Source organism: Drosophila sulfurigaster, chromosome 3, assembly GCF_023558435.1.
Source record: "Drosophila sulfurigaster albostrigata strain 15112-1811.04 chromosome 3, ASM2355843v2, whole genome shotgun sequence".
Classification (NCBI taxonomy): domain Eukaryota; kingdom Metazoa; phylum Arthropoda; class Insecta; order Diptera; family Drosophilidae; genus Drosophila; species Drosophila sulfurigaster.
The window spans coordinates 38,131,661-38,154,765 of record NC_084883.1 but is presented as its reverse complement, the minus strand read 5'-3'; the positions used below and the strand labels follow the sequence as shown (position 1 = coordinate 38,154,765).

The following is a 23,105-nucleotide window of genomic DNA, read 5'->3' as shown; positions in this document are numbered from 1 at the left end:
TACATAATCATACATTTGCCTACTTTTGGGCGGTTTTTTTTTATAATTATATTTCTGTGTTGCTTACTTACATAATTTAATTATTGAGTGCGCATGTATGCCTGTATTTTATATTTATATATTATACGCACAAAAGCAAATGCTAAGATTACTATGACGTTTAAATTGTTAGCGGTTCAATACTATTTCTCATCTGTTCTACAAATACACAAAACAGAAAGCGAGTCTCTACTGCATAATTTTAGGGGTATCCAAACCAAACGCTTAATAATGATATTCAAATCAAACTCTAATTGAAGACATATTTAATATAACATATTGGCTCAAAACATAATCGCGCCTAATAACTTAAAAGCAACAAATATTGTAATTTGCTGCAAAACAAATTCAACTGGCAAAACTCCTTTCACTGGTCATAGGCCAGAAAATTGTTATTCTGGGTAAAATGTCTGGCAAGAGCACGTCCATCGTCTGTCGGGGTGCTAAATGCAATTTTATCACGGGATATTTCACAGCCTCGCACCGTGTGCAATTGGACAGCCTGCAACAGAAGGCTTGCGATTCTCCGACGTCGATGCAATGGCGACACCCAAATCCTGGATATACCGCAGCTGTAATGTGCAGTTAAGGGAATATTAATGCATGTTTAGTGTCTTTCCCAATGTTACCTCACCTCGAATCGAATGTCTCCTCGCTGAAGTAGTCAACGCCATCGACTTGTATAAAGCGATTTGCCTTTTCTAATGGCTGCACCAAGCAAAGTCCGACAATTTGTTGTTTGCGCACAGCAAAGAAAGCAACAAACGTCCTTGGTACTATGTACGAGGCAAAGCCCAGCTCTTTGTCTACCACCTTAACGAGTTCGCAGAGTCGTTGCAGACGCGCAGCTGGCGCTTGTTCAGTGATGCGTATAATTCGTCCATCGGCACCCCATTCCGGATAGACGGCCACAATGTCCTCATCGATCCAACCTTTAAAGCGCAGCACATGCACCGCGTTGTGATATTCACGATGGAGCTGCTCCTCCTCTGGCTCATGGACGGTATAGACTAAGCCACACTGCTGACACTGTCGCGCTCCAAATGCTTTTTGTCCTGCATCAATTTGATATTGTCCAGCGCCACTGGCAGCAGCTGTCAATCGTGTGGCACTCGCATTGAACTTGCGACGCGTCGACTTTTGTGGCAAAGGTTGCAAACGTTGTGTGAAAATTGGAAACAATTTACCTGATGGTTCAATGATAGCTGTTGGCTCTACACTTTCGGTTTCCATTTCCCTTTCCGTTGTTTTCTGCTGCGCACCTGGTTCAGTTTCCGTGTATTTTGGCTGTGCAGTTGTTTCAACACTGGCTGCTGGTTGATCCAGCTCCTGCATCTCTGCATTAATTACCATGTACAGCTGATCGACAATGCGCGTCGCTTCATCCTTGTGATTGTCAGGATCAGCGATAAATATTTCGAAGTTCTTGTCCGTACAGATGTTGTTGCTGATGAGAAACTCGAGCAGCAGCGCCTGTTGTTCCATGGTAGCAGCATCCGAAGTATTGTAAGGTAATTGCGAGCGATACTTGAAATATGGATCGTTTGCTGGATCCTGTATTGGTATTGTTTCCTCAATCAGAAGCTCTGGCTCTTCTGGCACAAATGTAACTGCAGCTACCGCTGGGCTTGACTCCACAATCTCATCTACTACAGTATCATCAAGATTACGCAGTATGGCATCCACGGTAGCCTGCTCCGCGGAAAAGATTGTTGCCGAACGCACATGGACGCGACGTTGCTTTTTCACCGGCGGCGCTTCCACTAACATGATCTTGCCCTGATTAACGCTAGCGCGTATGTGGTCGGTGATGCGCACCTCCATGCAAGTACTGCTGCGCCTTCCCGACTTGAAGAACTTACGTTTGCTCAAGCTCGCAACCTCAGATGACTTGGGCGATGTGGTCAGTGGTGGAGGTATATCAACAGGCCGTATAAGTGGAATGACGGGTTCCGTCTCTATTGATGAACTTGCTTCATTTAGTTCTTCATCATCCGTAAAATCGGAGAAATCCAATGCAGACAGATTGTTATTATTATTGTTAGCGTCCCCTTCGCTGATGGCGCTCAACGGTTTGGCCATTTTAATGGGATCCTTGGCACTACGCAGAATCTCGTGTACGTGCTCTACGCGTGCTCGCTCCTCTCGTTTGGTGGTGATCAGTTCTCGCAATTTCTCGTTGCGCAGATTGCCCAGAATGTCATCCAAAACAGTTGGCACTGGGCGGGGGCGCTTCTTGATTTTGTGCATCACACCCTTGTTAATGCCTGGCGTTTTGCGCGAGTTGGGCGAAATATTCTTTGATCGTCGACTAGCCGACCTCCCGTTGCCAGTTCCCTGTAGACGCGAACTTGTAGCTTTGCCCTGTGCAATGCGTAAAGCTGCCCGGGACTTGACATTGGAATAAAATGCACCTGTGGGTATGCACTCCTTTTCTAACTTGCGCAGCTTACTCTCCGGCGACGTTGAGTCTGTGCCTGGCGAGGATTCAGATGTCGTTGCAGCTGCTGAAGTTCGAAGCTCACTTTCTGTTGCCTTGCGATCTCCATCACTGTCGGTATTAATATCACCACGAGATTTCGATGATCGCGGACTAATGCTACTGTTGATGCACATGTTTGCTGTAAATAAATGCGGCAACTGTTCATCCGTGCAAGCTATGGTGCTCGAGCCACGTGTCGTCCTCTGTGACCTTTTGTTTTCCTTATTCGTTTCGGGCGAACTGTTTACACTGCTGCTGCTATCGATGATCACTATCTTATCCTGCATAGTGGGAAATAATTTGCGCACATTTATTTGTTGTTGCTTGTTAACAACGCAATTTTCACGCTGGTGTCGCGGTTTTAGCGGCGTCAAACCCAGCATTGAATCCTCGACATCGCTATCGTCTTCGATTTGATCCAACAACGAGACACGGCTACGAAACAGTTGCCGCTTGCGCTCCGAGCGCCGTGGAGTGGCAATTCGTGTGGGACGGCCATATGACCGCCCACTGCCCGTTGGAGTGTCCATAATGGATCCACTTTATTTATAATTATTACAAGAATCTTTCCCGCTCTTTTAATCCAGCGCTTTTCTAACGATCAGTGTGACCGTGTTTGAATTGTTCGAATAGTCAACAACAAAATTGTTTTCGGTTCATATTTAAATAGTATTTAGTGGAATGGGTGAAACTATTATTTGTTGTTGCCGCAATATTATTTGTTGAAATCAAGATTGTTACATATGACATTCTTTATTTATTTTTTTTAATAAAGCCAAACTAAATATATATATTTATTATTGATTTTATTTAGGAACACAAAGTTTAAAATACTAAGAATATGCCGTCGTATAAACGGCACTAAATTTATTTTGCTCATGTAATTTTTTTAAAGATATGCACTTATTACAATCTATATAAACGATATTTTTGTCTAAAAAAAGTTCCTATAGTTGCTATCTGTAGTTATTGCAGAATTAGTATATTTCGGTATTTTTCGATGTAAACTAGTGGATTTTGAAGTTCAATTTGTGGCCACACGCTTGCTTCAACGCATACACATACGATATAGTTTTTCTGCTGAAAATTTTGTGAGAAAGTTAGTTTTGCAAGCTGAACTGCTCAACAAACATAAAATAAAATTAATTTAGCATTATTTTTTTGTTTGTTGGTTTACAAGAAGAGCACAGGTAAGAAGTCTCAATAAATATTTGAAAAACATATACCGCCGTCTTGCTATTACTGTATATTACTTCGGTCTCGCATAGCCGTCGTCGCTGTCGCCGCCCGCCGCCATCTTGTTTTGTATATTGTGTGGAAATAGATTTTAATATTATTATTCACGCGTTGCAGCACACAAATAAAAAAAAAAACGAAAGAAAAGAATAATCAAGTCCAAATAACGCGTGAAATTTGAAAAAAATCGCGTACGCTCTCAAGATATTCAAGCCCAAGCAATTGATCATAACGCAAGAACCGTGGACGACGCCGCAGCCGAAACCGTCGCCGTGATGCCCGGAGCCGGCACGTTTAAGTTGTTCATCGGTAATCTCGATGAGAAGACGCAGGCAACGGAACTGCGGGCGCTATTCGAAAAATACGGTACTGTCGTCGAATGCGATGTGGTGAAGAATTATGGGTTTGTGCACATGGAAACGGAGCAGCAGGGTCGCGATGCCATACAGAACTTGAACGGTTACGTGCTCAATGATAATGCCATCAAGGTCGAGGCCGCCAAGAGTCGACGCGCCCCAAATACGCCGACAACGAAAATCTTCGTTGGGAATCTAACGGACAAAACGCGTGCGCCCGAGGTGCGTGAATTGTTTCAGAAATACGGCACCGTCGTCGAGTGCGACATTGTGCGCAACTATGGTTTTGTGCATTTGGACTGTGTCGGTGATGTGCAGGATGCCATCAAGGAATTGAACGGTCGCGTTGTCGATGGCCAGCCACTCAAGGTGCAGGTCTCAACCAGTCGTGTGCGGCCCAAGCCGGGCATGGGCGATCCGGAGCAGTGTTATCGTTGCGGCCGTTCCGGTCATTGGTCGAAAGAGTGTCCGCGTTGGACAGGTACTGGTGGACGCGAGCCGCCACCACCGCTCAGTGCCGGTGGCTACAGAGATCGCATGTACAGTCGTGATCCGTATCCGCCACCACCACCGCCGCCGCCATTCCTGCGTGATCGCATTATGGACGGCTTTAGGGTAAATGCAGTTAAAAAAATCAATCATAGATACATGTTGGCAACTCAACGGGTCGTTTTAAAGATGCAATTGCAGCTTGCGTTTATTTATTGCAAGTAATTTTAGAAAGCCCATCGTATTTCTGAGACTTCCGAATGACAATTTTGGTAAACAACGGCATAAAACAACACATATTTAGATTCTAACTGAAAGCTACTAAACACTATTAATCTTTAATTCGACCCGTCGTGTTCAATACATCACATTATTGAAAAAAATGCTAAACGATTAATTTTCTCGTAAAAAATAGTAAAAATAATCTTAGCGCGTTCATTATACTAATTTTCTCCGTTTTGTACGCTCACAGGACTATGATTATTATGACCGTCGCTTTGAGGACTCACGTGACATGTACGAGCGACGCTATCAGACATCGCGTATGCGTGATTTCCCACCGCCGCCAATATCGCGTCGCGAGCCCATGCCGCTGCCCCCACCGTTGAGCGGCAGCCTGCGTTCGTGCAGCGTGTCCCGTGGCTATGATACTCTATTCAGTCGTCGTTCTCCGCCGCCACCACGCAGCAGCAATGGCATGAGTCGTTATGGGTAAGTATAGTTAATTGATTTACTCATCGGAGCTCGGTATTATATTAATATATTTTTCCCTATCTGCAGCTCGCCCACACCGCATGGATATGAGGACTTCAGTCGTGACTCCTTCGACGAGCGCATGATTTCGTCGCGAGGCATGCGTGGTCCATCGCCTCCGGGACGTCGATATGCGCCTTACTGAGATGAGTTGTATTATCACGGCAGCAGCTGAGTGCCGCCAGTGGCTGCTTTTGGCGGTGCATTTGGAACAACTGCGCCTCCAACTCCACATCTAGCTACTCATCCATATCTACCAATTTATAACTACAACAACACTTTCAGTGGTGCAACATGTTGGTTTCTTTGCTGGTCGCCAACGCATCATCAGCAACACCTACTGCAGCAGTTGCCGTTTCTACAGATGTGGATGCAACCGTACTGGTAGCATTGCCACATGCCACGAAATTGAACTAAGCAGTAACGTAAGGCATAACAATTTATGATAGAAATCCCCTCTATATAGTCATCCATTTCTCATACTATTCATACATTAAAAATTAAAAAACATTTGTTTGACTGATAATGACGACATCGGAGTAATTAGGCATGTAGCCATATTATATTCGTTGCGTTCATTATTTCATCAAAAAAATAAAATCATTTTTACGCGTAAACTATAAAAATCGAATTGGATATGTGCGATTAATAATAAGTCCAATAAAAAGCAACAAGCACAAATAATTGTGCTTTTTAGAAAACTGATGTCCTTTAATTTGTTATTTAAATTAACTTTTATTTCGGTCAGCGGCTTAATTATGAAAAATGCAGATGACAAATTTTATAAATATGTCGAAAAATATATATTGTTAAACGTATTTTCATAACTTGCTACCAGTTCATTATCTGCTGTAAAACAGATTATTTTCTAAAAATTCATTGTTAGACTTAAAGGCAGTATTAGTGTATTGCACCTTTCTCTCTTTGTTTTCAATTTCTCCAATACTGCTACGTTTTGGAACTGGTCACAATTTGAATGCTCTTGGATGGCGCCAATAGCTCATCTGCATCATCATCAATGGCCAAGTTTGCGTCTGCATTGGATTTGTCATTGGGCTTATGCAATTCTTGCAACTCCACAACTTTTGCTGAATTATCGATCGTTGGCGGAATGAGTAATCGACTGCAATAGACAATGAACGAAGCTTAATGAAGACTACGAAGTATAGGAATGTTATTTAACTTACTTGCTGCATAGCAGCCAGATCATCGATACAATCATCATAACCGAAGTGAAACCGAAAGTCCAATATGTGCCCAGGCGTGTATAGATGGAGACAACGAACACGGGGCCCATTACACGCGACAAGCACCCAGCTCCAGTCAGCATGCCCATCCAGACGCCTTGTGGACGTGGACCCAGCACCTTGGAGAATATTGTCTGTATCAACGTCACGCCAATGGGGTAGCCGACTGAGGTCAGCGCAAATCCAAGGATGAACTGTGTCAATGTTAGCGCTGGTAGATCTGGGCACCAATCCTGCGTGGGTGGGCAACCCAAATAGATGGGGTCACTGCTGCTCAGATTGGCGCTAGCATTATAAGCGACGGCCAGTTTGGGGGGATCTGGTCCCCAGGGGATGTAGAGCAGTCGACCTATGACCATCAAAGAAAAGCCGCCCCAAATGAGTACAAAGCGCTCCGCAAATAGTTTACACATTGGCTCGATGAGCACAAAAGTGACTAGCGAAATGATAGCAGCGACGGCCATACAGAGGCCCATATACGACAGCGCCTCGTCATTAGTCCAAGCGAACATGTCCATGGTTAGCGAAGTGCCCAAGCTGAAAATTAGATTCTGTAGAAGAGCGAAGTGCAGAGAGAGCTAGCTTAAACTTACGTTTCTAGCAATACAAAGTTGAAGACGAGCACGAAGAAGGCTACAATCAAAGTCCAGGCGGACAAATAGTTCGGTTTGATGGCCTTCCAGGTGTCGCGCTCCGAGGTGCCGCCTTGCAGCACCATAATCTCACGAGCGGCAATCTTGTGTTCCTAAAAATTTCAGAGTTATGATAAAAGCTTAAATGTATGCAAGAATGATATGGAATTTCAATAAAATAGAAACCGTATTACCAAGCTTCGAACCGATCTACGCTCTAGTTCGAAACCATGCTAACATTTTTGCGGTTTGTAGAACAGTGTTGGATTATCTTACCTGAAATATAAATGGCAGAAACATCACAAAGTTGCTCATGCTCATGAGTACATTAATCCAACCGGACGCAGTATACATATTCACATGCATGCCACCCCACAGCCAAATGTAACCTTGGCGACCAAGCGGCGTGACCAGAGCCTGCAAACCGGGACCAATGATGAAGCCCAACACCTGGGCAAGTGAGACCATGGACACTGCATGTGTGCGTTCACTGAGACGTGTTGCAGCCGACAAATAGGAGCGACATAAGGCAATATTGGCCGAGCTGACACCGATTAGGAATCGCGAGATCAACATCCAGTATTTGGCATTATCCCCGACCAGCTCCAGAGACGAATACAGTGCACTTGCAATCGTAAAGAGACCAAGGGAGATCAACAGCGGCAGACGAATAGTGCCTAATTTATTGCCCCACCAGCCAAAGATGGGACTGAAGATCATTTGAGCCAACGGATTGGCAGCCACAATCAGACCCATAAACTCCTTGCCTGCATTGGGATCTAGCTAAAGGAAATGATCACATTATTATTATCGCATAGAGGGGAATAGGGAACTCCTGACGCACCTCGCTTAGAAATGGCCAAATGCCAGTAAGTATTATACTAAAGCCCAGTGCCATCAGGAACATGGTGAAGTAAATGATTCGTACGGAACGCCAACGCTGTATGTAGTCCTCTAGACGTTCCAGTCCGTCGTCGACATCTTCGGGCAGCTTGGTTGTCTCGATACGAGCGCGCAACTTGCGCCAGGACTCCATGGTGCACCTGTGGACGTAACTGGTAGTAATAGTGTATCTTCTGCTGCTATTGTGAGTCCGATTGCGATACTGGCGACATGGTGGCATGTTGCGAATGGGAAGAGCGAGAGATGGGAGCGGTTATGTGCATGATAAGTTTATGGTGTGAGATATGAAATGAGTAAATATGTATCCTATATGTACATATGTACATTATTATGTTTAGAAAAAATTAAATGATTCTGGCTTGCTTGGCCTTAGGTTTTTCTTTTCGCCAATCTAATAGAAATAATATTTGAATATAGGTTTTACTTATGCATAAAAGAGACGCCTTTAAGACTTTCAAAAACAAATTCATAAAAAAGCAAAAAATTGCCCAAATTAAAAGAACATTTATAAAACGAAAATAATTTACTTTGATTGTTATTAACTTCAAGTACTTAGTCCAAGTTTCTATATAGTCGAAGTTCGCATATACAAAAATTCGTACAGGGTATATTATAGTCGCGCATGTCAAAGTTAAAAACACTTGCTAATCAATCTCCCCTTCCACAACTTGCTTATCATTAGAAACCGCAGATTTGGTGCTTGGCAGATAAATTAACTCAACAGCGTACGCCGAATTCTCAGCTGTTTTTTCTTTTATCGTTCAACCAATTTGTCCGCTTATCGTTAGCAAATACCCTAATAAGTTAAGTATACGCGACATTTACTCACAAGCACACTCACACCCTGGCACATTAATGACTATGTATGGGTGTATTGTGTGTAGTGTTAGTTAAAGTCACTTGTTGCTGTTGACCGTTATCTTTTATCGCTAGACAAAGCGTGATATCAACTAGTTGGTAGTGCAAAATGGGATAATTCGTTTTATTACATTATTCCAATACTTGAAAACGCATTGCAATTGTGACTTTCATTATATATATATATATATATATATATATATATATGTATATATATATTCCGGACCGGCATTTTGATTAAAATATATTCAAACTTAGTTCATTGAATCGCTGCTTCCGCAACCTCAAGCTGCACATTCAAATCAAATGAAATTCATTGATTTCAATCAATTGCGTACAAGCTACAAACACATACATATGTATGTACATACACAACCGCATTTCAGATTCATTCCTAGTTCAACTTTTAAAGTCCAGCTAAGTAATTTACGTGTCTTTGTGTTGGTATCTACTATGTTGTGATATTGCTGCGATTCATCCATTTGCGATTAAGGCTTTTGCTTCTTTCTTCTCACTATTTACTTTTGTTTTTATTTTTGTTACTGCATTCGAACACGCAGACACGCACACAGTCACACCCGAGTTCACACAGATTGTCATTGTCATCTGCTGTTGTTGGTGCCAACGCCATCAAACAATGTGGGGCCAACACAACGTCAGAGTGAAACAGCCACTTACATATATCTTCATGTGTATATGTGCATATATGTGTATTGGTGTGAGTATTTAGCTGTTGTTGTTTTCATTATATTATATTTTGTAGCACTTTGTAACGTTATAAACACAATTATAATGAGAGTAGAACTTTCGTCTCTCATCTCGCGTATAATCGCTGCCTGGATGTCGTATAGTAACAATGTTTATTTTGGTCCCCTAATTTTACCAAATTGTTGACTATCCACTACCTGTTGAGACGCTGCTGCGACGCTATTGAACCGGTCTATGTGTGACAACAACTGAAGACGCACTGCGAGCGGCGTCAGTGATCAACTGAACTCGGAACAGTTGAGAACTGTTGCCAACATTTAAGCAACACTGCTCTCATCGCTCTCTATTTCAATTAAAAAGAATCCCTCAAAGTATGCAACTAAATCGGAATGTAATATGAGTAATGATCAGGCGGAAAGTATGTAGCACTTATTGAACACTACATTTCTTGTATAACACTACGAGGAACTTATTCACAGCTTGTGAAGTTGTGATAACCAAGATTGTGTAATCTTTGAATAGAAACAGCTCCCTAGAGCTTTACTGGTGCTTACTAAGCTCAATATGTCTAACATAGATATAACCTAATCCCAAGCATCCACTCATAAATGTTGCCCCGATATATGCTACATTTTTGTAGATTATATTTAAAGGGTGAACACGGCGCTAATAAATAAGAAATATGTAAGGATTATTTAATTTCCTAAGTGACAAAGGACACGTTTTAATAAAGAACAACAAAAGTAGTTGTAGGAAGCGTAAAATAAACGCACAATAAAGCACAGCCATCCACTTACGACAAACCTACTCAATATAACATAAATTTCATTAAATCGTATTACATTTAAAAATAATTATGCCCATATTATTGTTGCAGCCCCAAGCGCTTCAAACGCTGCTGGCGTAGCCAAGGCAAAAGGAGACCACGCGGGGCTAGGGGCGCTGGAGGCATCACTAATGGAGGCCGTGTCACGGGAGTAGAGACTCTGGTCGTTGGCACTTCGTTCTTACGGCTGCGATGGTTCAAGCGTCGTTTCACCTTTCTGGGCTCCTTGCGTTGTGGTTCCATTGGCGTAGGCAAAACATCGTTCATGATATTTAAGCTGAAGACATCGCCGCTATTGTCGTCAGCAGCCAAATGTGTCACAGTGTCCTGCAGCACCCGAGGAATACGCTCTACTACCTGCAGTGCATCGCGAAGCGGACGAATCTCTGGTCGGGGTTTTCGCACTTCCTCTGCTGCATCGGAATCGTCTTCAATTGAAACTGGTTTACTCACTCGACGTCTAGAGCTCTTGCGTGACTTGCGTTCCTCCCGCTCTCTCTCTTCGTCGTCGTCGAGCTGCTGCTGTCGTCTATAAAGCGGCGCTGGACGATTGAGGCGAGGAGCAGCTTGCTCCAGAAACCATGGCTCTCGATGTGGTCCTGTCAATGGCGGTGTAGTGGCTGCCTGGCGTTTAAAGGCCGCTGCTCGTTGCTTCTGGGCACGTGTCCCAAGTGGCGAGGGACGCACCAAAGTGCTGGCAAAATCATTGAACCATTCCAAGTGATCCACAGAGCGCTTGTGACGTTCTAACTGCGATTTTTTTTCGCCCAACGATGCGGGTGATTCCAAAGCGTTCATGGATAAAGCTGGACGCTTAGCAGCAACCGACATCAACATTGGTTTGTAGATGGTGATAGTGGAGCGACGATTACGCGGACTTTTGTTCTGGGAAGCACTCCGGACAACCAGCTCCCGCTTCTGGTCGAACTGAAGGGCATTGCGCACAAAGCGATTGTTGCTTGGTCCTTGGATGAGGATTTCGAAGGGAGCGTTAAGTGTGCGCGCATTTAGCTGCATTGTCTGTATGCATTCGGTATCTGAATTTTCATTGTTGCACTCACAGATGCACTCCTCGCCACAGTAAAAGCCTAGGCACCCGCAGTGCTCACACAGCGCTTTGCAGTTGCGCTCGTGCTTATGCTCCACTAGAGGATTAGCATAACGGGATGTTGTGGACGTGGTTGGACTGATTGTTGTTGTAGTGGTCACACCAGTGGATGCAGCCAGTTGAACAAGTGACAACAAAGCTGTGGCTATTAAAATGTTTCTATTCCGTGTCAACATCATGTCGATAATGATGATGCTCCGTCTCAGTAACGCTCCAATTGGATTTTGGCTGTGCATTGGCAATGTGCTGAGCGCTTTATACCGCTGACTGCAGTGAAATCGTAGACATTATTCTTCCCCCTAGTTTGTTTTGCTGCTTCGTGTTGTGACGTGACTGTCAGTTGAATTTGGATTTGTTGCTTCGCTTTTGCTTTGTGCTGTTCGCCGGAATTTTCGCTGACACCGAGTGATCTTGAGTCATTTTTAATTGAGCACATAATATGCAATGGTTCTTACTATATAACTGCATATTTAACTGACTTCATATTAGGGTCATCTTAGACATTCTTTAATAAACTAATTGTATGTATGTATTCGGAGCACAAGGCCGAATTCTTGCACTTGAACTTCATTCATTAACATCTTGTACTACCGCTCAAGGTATAAAATTTATTACAAAAAATCAACTAAATGAAAACTGTTGCCGCCAATTCATCGACGTTTTCCCTTGCCCTTCTTGCCACCACCTCCACCGCCGCCGCCTCCTCCAGACGAGCCAGCTGCAGCACCACTCGACTGTGGCTGTGGCTGAGGTTCGTTGGGCTTGTTTTGGCGCGTCTTCAGCTGAGGTATTTTGCTGGCCACATGCTTCATGATGGACTCACGGGTGGCGAATTCGTCGTTGCACAGGGTACCATCAGCGTTCCGCAATTGCACGCGCACGCGGCCACGAAATTGGACCTCTCGACTCTTTTCGCGGCAGTACTGTTTGTTCTCCACCACAAAATGCAAGTTGGCTACGGAGAGTACATCACGTATCTCAACGTAGGTGGGATTGTCCACACAGTTCTCTTTAGGCAGACGACGACCTTCCTGTCGGGTTTTCTTGGCATTAATGTATGCAGGGTAAATGCAAATCCAACTGGAATTTGGATTGAACAAAATGTTATTGGCGACTGAGGCTATTGTTATTGTTGCTGTGATTTAGTTACCGCTCCACTTCGCTGTGTTTCATGTTGGGATGCCAATTCGTACGCACTGGTCCTGCTGCCGCCATTATTGCACTGTTTTCCACACAGAATGAATGCAAATCCGGTCAAATTGGAAGGATTTATTAATTTTTGTTTTTATTCTCCACGCAAGCACCTGGATGAACAGTGTGACCGAAAGTGTGATTTTAATAAAAAGAAATCTGGTCACACTAATGTAGGCAATACTATCGCAGCATTTTGCGTCAACGCATATAGGCTCGCCGATAGTATGTAGCGTGACCGTATACTAGAGTTTCTTTTTGGACATTTTTGAACTGCAAGTGATATATTTTGAAATTGATGTTGCGGTCACGCTGCCGAATAATCAGTCTGTTTATAGTGCTAAAACCTGGTGTGCGTGTGTCGTGCTTGCCATTGTGTCTGCCTGCTTTCAAGTTGACCACGACGAGCGGCCCAAACAAACAATTCTAGTCACGCGTAGTGGGCGCATCACCCAATACACTCTAACACTCCGCCCGCATAGCCCGACAACAAACAACCAAATACAAAACATAAGCAAACACATACACGCGCGCAACAAACAATAACAAAAATGGATGAACTGAATGGCATACTGCAAAAAACCAAAGATAAATCTACGCAAAAGGAGCAGGACGAGGTAGCCAAACACAATCTAACCACAAACATACCCATAACCAGTTAACCGTTAAACAGCAGCAACAGCACAGCAGCGTTGTTACTTGAACTTTGACATTTTTGAGTCGTCTGTCTGTCTGACTGGTTGGTTGGTTGATGGCCAACATAATGCGAGAAGCGAGAGGCTAAAGAAACCAAGCCAAACCTTTTGCGTTTACACTCTCTTTTATATATTTTGTGGTTTATTTACATGTTCTGCTCTGTGTTGTCAACGTCGCGTCGCCCACGCCAACACAGATTCTGCTGCAGCCCTTTACGTACATACAACAAATTCCAGGCAAACAGTTTCGCTCCGAACTGGCCTTGGCCTTCAATCACTGGTTGCTTATACCGGCCGAAAAGTTGACGCAGATTGGCGAGATTGTCCAAATGCTTCATAATTCCAGTTTGCTGTAAGTCGCACACAAAATTGTTTATGTTACTTTTAACTATTTATACTGCATTTGTAACCTTTGCCTAGTTTCGTTATATTTAACTTTAAAATGTTGCTTTTTTTCTTATTCACACAATATCAATTCAATGTTTCATCTTACTTCGCACTTATGTATATAGTATGTGTATATTTCTATTTCTATTTATGTTTGTTATGACTTGCCTTTTTGGGGTCTTGTTTACATACGATTTTACTGTGAAATTTCTAAGCGTATCAGCTTAAAACAGAATACGTTTCACTCATTTCCTGTGCAAGGAAGTAATAAAAAAGGTTACAAACTCGTAAAAAAAAACGCACATTATTGATCTAGTAGAAAATAAAGTAAACAGCATATCCCCTTTTTTAGTAAATGCTATTATGGTGTCTATATTTAGGTAAACTCAGATGACCGATTTGCTTATCAGTTGTTCCAGCTGCTATCGTTCGTTATGATGAATTAAATATATTCCACAACCACAAACCCCACGTACTGCCATACAATCTGAATAAAAAACATTTGTGCATGAGTATAACACTTTTCGTATCTTAAACTGGCATAACAAAAGAACATACTTATTTTGCATTATCATCATTGCTTATAGCGAAAACGTTGGCAAAGGTGAGGGAGGAAGCTACTTAGCTAAGTTACTTTAGAAGATGACTCACGCTCACACGTTGTTTTTTTTATTTACCATATATGCCCACGAGTGGCATTGTTGGTGTACACAACAAATACTTTCGGCATTTGCTTCAAAATCAATTCCAAAATTTGAACAATAGGCCACAGCAGTGTTCTTGTTTACAATAAATTTCAATTGTGTTTATTCGCAAATTGTGCCTTTTCATGCTTCGAAATGGAATTGCATCAATTGTTTAGATTTTTCATTGTCAAATTGAATATATAGCAGAAGGGAGCGAAGAACAACAATACACATAAATTTATATGATATATGTACCTATATGTATGTCTGTGTCTATGTGTTACAGTTAGTGCATGACTGGGAAGCGCAACAGTTAAACTCTGAACTGCAGCAATTAAAGTGCTTCGCACGCTTTAATTGATGGGTTCCATCAGTAGAAGTGCCCTTCTACTCTCAATCTTTTGAAGACACATTTTTTACAGCTCACATGGATATTGATGAGCACACTCGTCTGTCAGATACTCGCTGTCTATTTTTGTGGAACATTAAACCATTTGCGTGATTTTTCTTTTATTACTCAATCGTTACACAATTCACAAAACCCGATAAAATTGTTTATTTTTATAAATGCCTGATGGTACAGAATAGGCATAAGAAAGTTTTGAAATATTAAACAATAAGAAGTATTGTCCTCTAATTTGATAGCTCTGGCTCTCATATGCATTGAGAACTTGAGATTTGTCAGATGGACAGACATGCTTGTATATACCCTTCTATCGTTTGGCAAGCGGGTATAAGGATATATATTTTTTATGGTACTTTGTGCTTATCTCGACTTGTGATGCTTCGGCCATTGTTTGGCATTGTATCCGATTTGTCGAGCGCTTCAATCATGCAGGCTAATCCTGTCTGGTTTGCCACCTGTCGCACGGTCCAAAGTTTTCTGCCTGCCTGCTTGCCTGTTATTCAAATGCAAATGTGTTCTGAAATGTCCTTAATGCTGCTTAATATCCTGCATTGTTCGTTTGGGTGCCAGTTGTAGGCGTTGACTGACAGTTGAGAGGCTGTTATCGCTGCTGCTTCTCTGTGCTTTGTGCCCTTCTTCTGCCCACTTGCTTGTGTCGTTTTTGTTGTTGTTTCTTTAGTCCAAATGCATTTTCATATCGACAAAAACTTGGTTTTACAACAACGACAAACAGCTCAGCTTCAAAGGCGTCGTCGTCAGCAGCATCAGCAGCAGCGGCAAGAACAACAACAGCAGCAGCGTCATCATCATTGCCATCCCATTGTCATTTAGTCAGCTTGTCGACAGGCATTGTCACAATGTTACAACTCTTTGCAATGTGACTTGCCCGCTTCGCTTCAGCTGTGATATTGCCTGTTATATATGTATGCCCATCTCTCCTTTCCATCTCCCATTCCCATTCCCATTCCTATCTCTCATTCCCATTCCCACGCCCACATTCGCACCCCATTCGCATCCATTTAGCAGAAGGGGCCTCGCTTGAACGCCCACGCCTCCAATTTCCCTTCAAATGATTCCAGCCTTACGCGCGCGCAAACATTTTTTAATTACGCAAATGTCGGCTGCCCAGTTTGCCAGCTTACCAGCCAACCAACCCAGGCTTGCTTGCCTGCCTTGCCAGCGGGCGTGTTATTGAAGCGATATGGGCCTCAAAGAGAATCTTAAATTTATGTACATGCCATACACTAACATATGTTGTTACTATGTGTTTGTTGCCAGTGTATTTAGCATGCTGCGAGGGCTGCTCGTAGTATACATTTTATTATTCATATGTTTACCTTTGTGTTGCACGTTTGCAAGCCCCCAAAAAAATAAAATCAAGATTGTAAGATTGCATGCTATACTTTGTGTTACATTATCTACAGTTCCTAATTAATTCAATTAGGCAATCAACTACAACAATCAAACAAATCGAAGTTTAAATCATGAGGAGAGTTGTGGAGATGCAAATGAAACAATTATAATAGAAGAATTGTTGTCAAAAGTTGCAGAATCTCTTTTGATATAAATTTTCTATGACAATTGCAGCAATTAGTAATCTAGATTAGCCAGTTCTTCTATAATAATTGCGTACAGAAAAACAAAAAATTGCATGCTTAAAAAAAGTATTTTTTTTTTTTAATAATTTCAAAAGTTTCAAGCCTATTTATAAATATCTAACATAAATAAACTGTAGTAAATATTTGAAATTGTGCCACATGCAATAACTTTTGAAGTTGCTCCTCATTTGGTTATTAGTATTATGTTCATGTACTGTATACGTTGTATTGCAGAACAGTATAAATGCATTAACAAGACAACACTCACACACACTTACACTCGCACTCCACTTGCACAGCAATTAAATAGATGAAACAAATTAACTCAGAGCTCTCAATGTGTTCTTAACACCCCTGCAACGTTACAGCATTGATGATATTGAAGACAATTCGATACTTCGCAGAGGTGTGCCTGTGGCGCATTCCATTTATGGCGTGGCCAGCACCATCAATGCGGCCAACTATGCACTGTTCTTGGCCCTCGAGAAGGTGCAGCAATTGGGACATCCAGAGGCAAGTCTCAATCGAGTACACAGTACACATTAATCAATACACATTACTAATTAATTTATTTGACTGACAGGCTACCAAAGTCTATACGGAGCAGTTGCTGGAGTTGCATCGTGGCCAAGGAATGGAGATATATTGGCGCGATAGTTTCACATGTCCCTCCGAATCGGATTACAAATTGATGACTGTGCGGAAGACTGGTGGCCTATTTATGCTCGCCATACGCCTTATGCAGCTGTTTAGTACGAACAAGGAGGATTACTCAAAGTTAACAGCAATTTTGGGCCTATATTTTCAAATACGCGACGACTATTGCAACTTGAGCTTGAAGGAGGTGAGAAAATTCACAATATTGTATTCAAACAACACAGTATCAATATATACTTTTTTTGTAGTACACGGAAAACAAGAGCTTTGCTGAAGATCTCACAGAGGGCAAATTTGGTTTCCCAGTTATTCATGCGGTGCGAACGCAGAAACATGATAAACAGGTTTTGCGTAAGTCCTTCGACTTAAAATGTTGAATGTTGAGGGTGTTAATTGTGGCTCTCCTTCATCACAGACATATTGCGACAGCGCACGCACGACATTGAGGTCAAGAAGTACTGCATCAGCTTACTGGAGAAACTGGGCAGCTTTCAATACACACGCAAAGTGCTTGAAACGCTTGACGTGGAGGCGCGTGCCGAGGTCGGTAACGATTAATTGCTTTATTTGTTGGTTTATGTTCTTAAGTTTTGCTTTTGCTTTCTTGATTGTGCAGGTGACACGTCTAGGCGGCAATCCCTATATGGATAGGTTACTTAATAAGCTGTTGTCCTGGCAAAGCAATGATGCTGCGAGCATCACGCAATCGAATCAAATCAATCACAACGTCACAGCACGCACCAGCCCCAATCAGAACACCCTCAATTGTAATTAACAACCAAAGAGGCAAAAGAGGGAGCAGTCGTGAATTGCAAACGGCAGCGCCAAAGTCGGAGATCGATCCGTCACCTCTTTTGCTGCTAATCCAAAAGCACCACAACAACAGCAACAACAACATCCACAGCATCATCAGCAGCAACCTCAACATCTAATCCAAGCAGCTTGCGTTAGTGCGCCTTTGTTGCGTTTCTTGCAAAAATTAAAAATCTTCTAAATCTTGTTTCACGTTTTGCCTCCCAGAAAGCTGCCAAACAAAAACTAATGCAATGAAAATGTTTATACCACGAAAACCACAACAGCAGCAGCCTTACACATATAAAAACAAACAAAAAAAAAAACACGAGAAAATTGTTAAGCCAAAAGTTAATTGATAAGCAAAGCTTATGAAGAGCTAGCGAAGAGCCATAGCACAGCTTACCCCAAGAATTTGTTTATGTTTATTTTTAGTCATATACTATGTGTTATACACTATTGGATGCTAAGTATTTAGTTGGTAATAGCATGTAATAATTATGTAAGGTTCCTTCCTTTTGACTGTTGTATTTCTAAATGTATTTTATATGTACTACAAGTAATGCGGTAATTTTTTTGAAAAAAGTTCTAAATGTATTATTCAATTTGTAACTCGAAACTTATTGTGCACTTCCTTTATTGACGTTGTTCCATTTTACATTTGTTAACAATGTTCAAAAATATACAAAAAGAAACTACAAATCATATGCATACATATTAATATGTGTATTAACTAACAAATTGTTAACGTTTTAAGCAACAAAGCAACTCAAAAACTATATTTGAAACCATGTTAAAATATGCACTGCACAGCAGAATTTTTGCACTAAATATATATATATACACACATACACATAATAGTATATACATCTTACAAAAATATATATATTTTTATTGTATACATTGCACGAAATAGAACTACAAAAAAAATGCTGAACAGAAACAACTCACGCAGATTTATTGTAAACTTATGAATTGAATATCGGAAACTGTCGAGAATTTGAGAATTTATTGTGCACGCCAAATAAATGCACGTGAAGAAATAGGTCTACGATCGATAATTACATATATATTGTCATACACAAAATTAACTTTGAAGTATTTAAATAAATATTGTATTTATGGCACGAATATTATAAAACTCCATTAACTTCATCATTTAGAAAACATATTTTATTTCAACTGGGTATTATGTAAATTTATAAATATATATTTATGATTATACTTAATTTCTTGTAAGCTACGTATCCTGCTCAATCATATCCATCAGCTGCATAAACTCCTGTGAGGTAGCATCCACCTCGGTCGCATGTTCAACATAGTCGTCGTATTCGGCATCAGCATCATCCTAACAAGCAAAAATATTTTAATACGTTTATTCATTTTAATATTATTTACGTGCTTACCTCGAAGCCAAAGCAGTTGTTTGCATTGATCTTTTGGTTGTTGGGCTCACGCTTGACCACCACTTCATTATCATCGTTAACCAGCTCGACGATGAATTGCTCATCTTCATCTTGCAGCTCCACGGTAAAATCGCCGGCATCCGGCTCCTCTTTAATTCGGAATGTGCCGCCTTGCGACACTACTTCGGTCTGGCCTCGTGGCGCTTTTAACTGGCGATTTATAATGACAAGCTTCCGCTGATTCTTCTTTTTCTCCCGCTCTCTGTCTCTCTCGTTATTGGGCGTTTTTTTCGCTCGTAAAGTAGAGATGGCAGAGGACTTGACCTGGTTTTCATCGGACACTTTTTCGTCCGCATCTTCGTCCAAGTCCACGAAGTCGCTGATCTCGTACTGATCTTCTAAGTCAATGGACATATCTTCGCTTGTCTCTCGCAGTGCATCCATATCAACGCCATTTACAAGCGTCGTAATACTGCCATCAGGTTGCAGACGAACATTGCGCCCCATTTTCAACTTCAGCTGCTTCTCGCGAGAATTTAGGCTAGCGTCATGTCGCTCCATGTGCCTCATCAGATTGCCCTTCCGGTAGAAGACACGCGAGCAGTTGGGGCAGGAATGAACCTTTTCACGCGGCTCTGGCTGCTTGTAGTCCTCATCATGCAATAGATTGCGATGGCGGCGCAGCAATTGACGCTGCCGAAATGCCTGTGGACATAGATCACATTGGAAGGGCTTCGAGTCGGTGTGTATGTGCATATGCGAGTCGAGATGGCGTTGTGAAACAGACGCATAACTGCACAAGGTACAACGATAGCATTTCTCGCCATCGTGTGTCTTTAAGTGCAGTTTGTACAGATAACGATCGGGCAGCTCCTGACCACAACGTTTGCAAATAAACGGGGTGTCCGAAGTGTGCATATTGGCCACGTGAGTGCGCAGATCCGCCTTGCGTCCGCATGTTGTGGGGCAGAGCGTACATTGGAAGATGGGCTTGTCCACAACGCTGTGGATGAGCTTATGTGCTTTCAATGAATTAGATTGAGTGAAGCGGGATTTGCAGATGTCACATTGGTATTTCTTTTCGCCGGTGTGAATGACCAAATGGCGTTTCAGCTTGAACATGTCTTGGGAGGCGTAGGTGCAGTGCGGACACTGATATGGTCGCTCGCCAGTATGACAAGTCATGTGCCGGCGCAGTTTGGTCAACTCGACGCTAGCATAGCTACATTCAGTGCACTTGTGTGGTTTCTCCTTGGTGTGCTTGTAGCGTGTGTGGCGAATCAATTCGCCACTTGTTGTAAAGGCGCTGTCGCATTGCTTGCATTTGTGCGGCTTGTTGCCCATGTGCGTGTTCAGATGATTCACTAGGCCTACGTTCGTCTTGAAACCGCGCTCACAGATCGAACACTTGAACGAGAACTCAGTGTCGTGGGAACGCACATGTCGTGAAATGAGGAACTTCTTGTTGCTCGTGTAGCTGCAGTGGGAGCAGGCAAATTTCTGCGCGCCAGCCGCCGATGGAGCCGCCACTGCCTTTAATTTGTACTGTTTGCCAGAGACGACAAAGTCCACGTCTGCCTTGGCTGACATGTTAGCGGGATTATCATCAAATTCGAAGATTTCATCATCGCTTACTGCAGCCGCCGTTACGGAGGCGGGCTCATCAATTGTAATTGAATCCATGGTTTCATTTTCATCTTTGCTGTCATTGACATCTGGATCATCGACCAGCTCCTCGAGCTCGTCCACATTATCAATGACCACTTTATTCGATATCACCTCAGTTTTGGACGTCTTTGTTTGCGACTTTGCATTTGCTGAGCGTAGATAAGCTCGAGGAGTACTGGTTGTTTTATTTGGCGTCTTTTTCTGTGGACCTGGGCGTGTGTTAACTACCTTGGCAGTCCTTTGTGGAGTACTGTCTACTTTGGAGTTGGCAGGACGCAGATTAATTGCTGCCAAGAAAATGTTTATATTTTCAATTCGCTTTTCAACTATATGTTAAATGCCTTTCTCACCCTTCGATGTAGATGAGCCGCTGGCTCGTACTGTAATTGCAGCTGGCGTTGAGGCTACAGGCGCCTTTTCTTTCGTTTTCGACTTCAGCTGCTTTTTAGGCTTCGTCTTAATGTAGCAATTGCCTTCGTCGTCTATGAAATATTTGTCAGCATCTTCTTCTTCTTCGTCGTCCCCTCCACCATTTGCATTTGACGCAACGACGCTAGCATTTTCCTTTGCAGCATTGTCTTCAATCTCCTTGTGAAAATTCATGAGAAAGGATTGCAAATCCTCAGAATCGGAGTCGCGACTGCGATTTGGCATCTTCCTTAAAAGCAGTAACAATATCTGTTTATGAATTTTGCGCCAAAACAACAAATAAAACAAACATCGGTGATGGTGGCGACCTACAGCGGACATTAAGTGTCCAGCGACCCCAAGCGGCTATTGATTTCTCGCAGTCTCAAAATGTCTGCAGCTGTTTGAAGCAATTGTATCCTTGCTTTAGCAGCATTACTTACTTTTCCTTAAATCGTATTTGATTTATACGACGTTCTTGCAATAACAAGTACTGTGTAGTCGATTGCTTTAATATTAATGAATTTACTTTTTAGTGCAAAGAATTTCCGTCAGAGGCGAAACAGCAGATGCGCAAAAGATGGCGGAATTGTTTGGCGTTGCCACAGCACATAAGTTTCACTTAGCAGTGCCATTTTGAGTTGAACATTGTCGATAACAAAATCGTTTCAACTTTGTGGCGCGTAAAACAAACGACTCCCTTTTAAGTTGAACTGCATCTTCTTTTGTTACGTGTTCCACGAATAAGTAAAGAAATATTGATACAGACCTGTTCAAAATGGCGCGTCCTCTTACACGCTTTCCCAAATAACCGAAATGTTAAAACGTACATATGTATGTATAACACAAAAAAGAAATCATCTAAAAGTATTATTTATTTAATACTTCTAAACAGCTCGCTCTATAACTATTATTTGTAATATTAATTTTGAATAACTTTGTGAAGGCTGCACTATATTAGGAGGCACATTGAAACAAACAGTACAATCGAAAAATTTCAACCAAAAACAAAATTTATTAGGCGTCGTAATATGATACACAATGAGCATTGTTTTTTACAAACTTCTTATGTCCAAATATACTTATAATAAATATTAAAACTATGTTTAAATTCAAAATAAAAGGTTTCTTTGCATAAAGTCTTACCCTAAGTATCCCAATAAACTGTTGGCCCTGCAGCCCCTTGCGAATAGTATATGTATATGTTTACTTTTATAACTGCAAATCCCAAATATAGTACTACAAATCGCAGACTCTATAAATGCTGTCAAAAGAAACAACGTTAGAAGAGCCACCCGAATAATACTCACATACTAGGCCAGTTTCTTTTTGGGGATTAGCCAGCTTCATTTCATTTCTGTGTATAATTTTGGCATAGCACTTTATATATAGCATGTGAACGAGAGATTAGGTTAAATATGGGCATTTATTTTGGTTGTTTTTTGTGGTGTTGGTATTGTAACTACATATGAATATCGCTACAAGAGATTGCAATAACAAAATTGTAATTTTAATTCTGTTTTTGGTGTTTGGAAAATACGTACGTTGAAATGTGCTCATCGAAGAACCCTACG

At 41.9% G+C, this 23,105-nt stretch overlaps 7 protein-coding genes across 14 annotated transcripts; 2 read left to right on the top strand and 5 right to left on the bottom strand.

The window, feature by feature from the left end:
• Positions 1-8: 8 nt before the first annotated feature.
• Positions 9-3,144, bottom strand: LOC133841338 (N-acetyltransferase eco). Its single transcript, XM_062273742.1, has 2 exons — positions 674-3,144; positions 9-611 (listed from the first exon to the last, which is right to left on the bottom strand). The coding sequence occupies exons 1-2, from the start codon at positions 3,049-3,051 to the stop codon at positions 407-409; spliced, it is 2,583 nt and encodes an 860-aa protein (XP_062129726.1). The 5' UTR covers positions 3,052-3,144; the 3' UTR covers positions 9-406.
• Positions 3,145-3,556: 412 nt separating this feature from the next.
• Positions 3,557-6,058, top strand: LOC133841347 (RNA-binding protein lark). Of its 2 annotated transcripts, none has more exons than XM_062273760.1 (4): positions 3,557-3,711; positions 3,875-4,728; positions 5,075-5,313; positions 5,383-6,058. In XM_062273760.1, exons 2-4 carry the CDS (start codon positions 4,033-4,035, stop codon positions 5,498-5,500), a joined length of 1,053 nt encoding a protein of 350 aa, XP_062129744.1. In that variant the 5' UTR covers positions 3,557-3,711; positions 3,875-4,032; the 3' UTR covers positions 5,501-6,058. The 2 variants fall into 2 exon arrangements, with proteins under 2 accessions (XP_062129744.1, XP_062129743.1); XM_062273759.1 differs by having other exon boundaries at positions 3,559-3,711; positions 3,790-4,728.
• Positions 5,561-9,999, bottom strand: LOC133841342 (major facilitator superfamily domain-containing protein 8). 4 transcript variants are annotated; one of them, XM_062273752.1, is made up of 6 exons: positions 9,901-9,999; positions 8,079-8,277; positions 7,511-8,017; positions 7,196-7,347; positions 6,543-7,139; positions 5,561-6,478 (listed from the first exon to the last, which is right to left on the bottom strand). In XM_062273752.1, the coding sequence occupies exons 2-6, from the start codon at positions 8,268-8,270 to the stop codon at positions 6,304-6,306; spliced, it is 1,623 nt and encodes a 540-aa protein (XP_062129736.1). In that variant the 5' UTR covers positions 8,271-8,277; positions 9,901-9,999; the 3' UTR covers positions 5,561-6,303. The 4 variants fall into 4 exon arrangements, with proteins under 4 accessions (XP_062129736.1, XP_062129737.1, XP_062129735.1 ...); XM_062273753.1 differs by having other exon boundaries at positions 8,079-8,316; positions 9,898-9,915; XM_062273751.1 differs by lacking the exon at positions 9,901-9,999 and having other exon boundaries at positions 8,079-8,470.
• A 395-nt stretch (positions 10,000-10,394) lies between these two features.
• Positions 10,395-12,006, bottom strand: LOC133841346 (uncharacterized). Its single transcript, XM_062273758.1, has one exon. It carries the CDS (start codon positions 11,871-11,873, stop codon positions 10,569-10,571), a length of 1,305 nt encoding a protein of 434 aa, XP_062129742.1. The 5' UTR covers positions 11,874-12,006; the 3' UTR covers positions 10,395-10,568.
• Positions 12,007-12,188: 182 nt separating this feature from the next.
• Positions 12,189-12,975, bottom strand: LOC133841354 (signal recognition particle 19 kDa protein). The gene is made up of 2 exons (XM_062273768.1): positions 12,788-12,975; positions 12,189-12,717 (listed from the first exon to the last, which is right to left on the bottom strand). Exons 1-2 carry the CDS (start codon positions 12,850-12,852, stop codon positions 12,288-12,290), a joined length of 495 nt encoding a protein of 164 aa, XP_062129752.1. The 5' UTR covers positions 12,853-12,975; the 3' UTR covers positions 12,189-12,287.
• Positions 12,976-13,142: 167 nt separating this feature from the next.
• LOC133841348 (terpene synthase) lies at positions 13,143-19,180 on the top strand. Of its 2 annotated transcripts, none has more exons than XM_062273762.1 (7): positions 13,143-13,445; positions 13,721-13,875; positions 17,005-17,113; positions 17,184-17,444; positions 17,506-17,608; positions 17,673-17,800; positions 17,874-19,180. In XM_062273762.1, the coding sequence occupies exons 1-7, from the start codon at positions 13,380-13,382 to the stop codon at positions 18,030-18,032; spliced, it is 981 nt and encodes a 326-aa protein (XP_062129746.1). In that variant the 5' UTR covers positions 13,143-13,379; the 3' UTR covers positions 18,033-19,180. The 2 variants fall into 2 exon arrangements, with proteins under 2 accessions (XP_062129746.1, XP_062129745.1); XM_062273761.1 differs by having other exon boundaries at positions 16,969-17,113.
• On the bottom strand, positions 18,636-22,130 carry LOC133841339 (transcriptional repressor CTCF). 3 transcript variants are annotated; one of them, XM_062273745.1, is made up of 4 exons: positions 21,975-22,130; positions 21,474-21,781; positions 19,456-21,410; positions 18,636-19,397 (listed from the first exon to the last, which is right to left on the bottom strand). In XM_062273745.1, exons 2-4 carry the CDS (start codon positions 21,775-21,777, stop codon positions 19,290-19,292), a joined length of 2,367 nt encoding a protein of 788 aa, XP_062129729.1. In that variant the 5' UTR covers positions 21,778-21,781; positions 21,975-22,130; the 3' UTR covers positions 18,636-19,289. The 3 variants fall into 3 exon arrangements, with proteins under 3 accessions (XP_062129729.1, XP_062129730.1, XP_062129728.1); XM_062273746.1 differs by having other exon boundaries at positions 21,474-21,777; positions 21,975-22,116; XM_062273744.1 differs by lacking the exon at positions 21,975-22,130 and adding an exon at positions 21,865-21,888 and having other exon boundaries at positions 21,474-21,777.
• Positions 22,131-23,105: the final 975 nt, after the last annotated feature.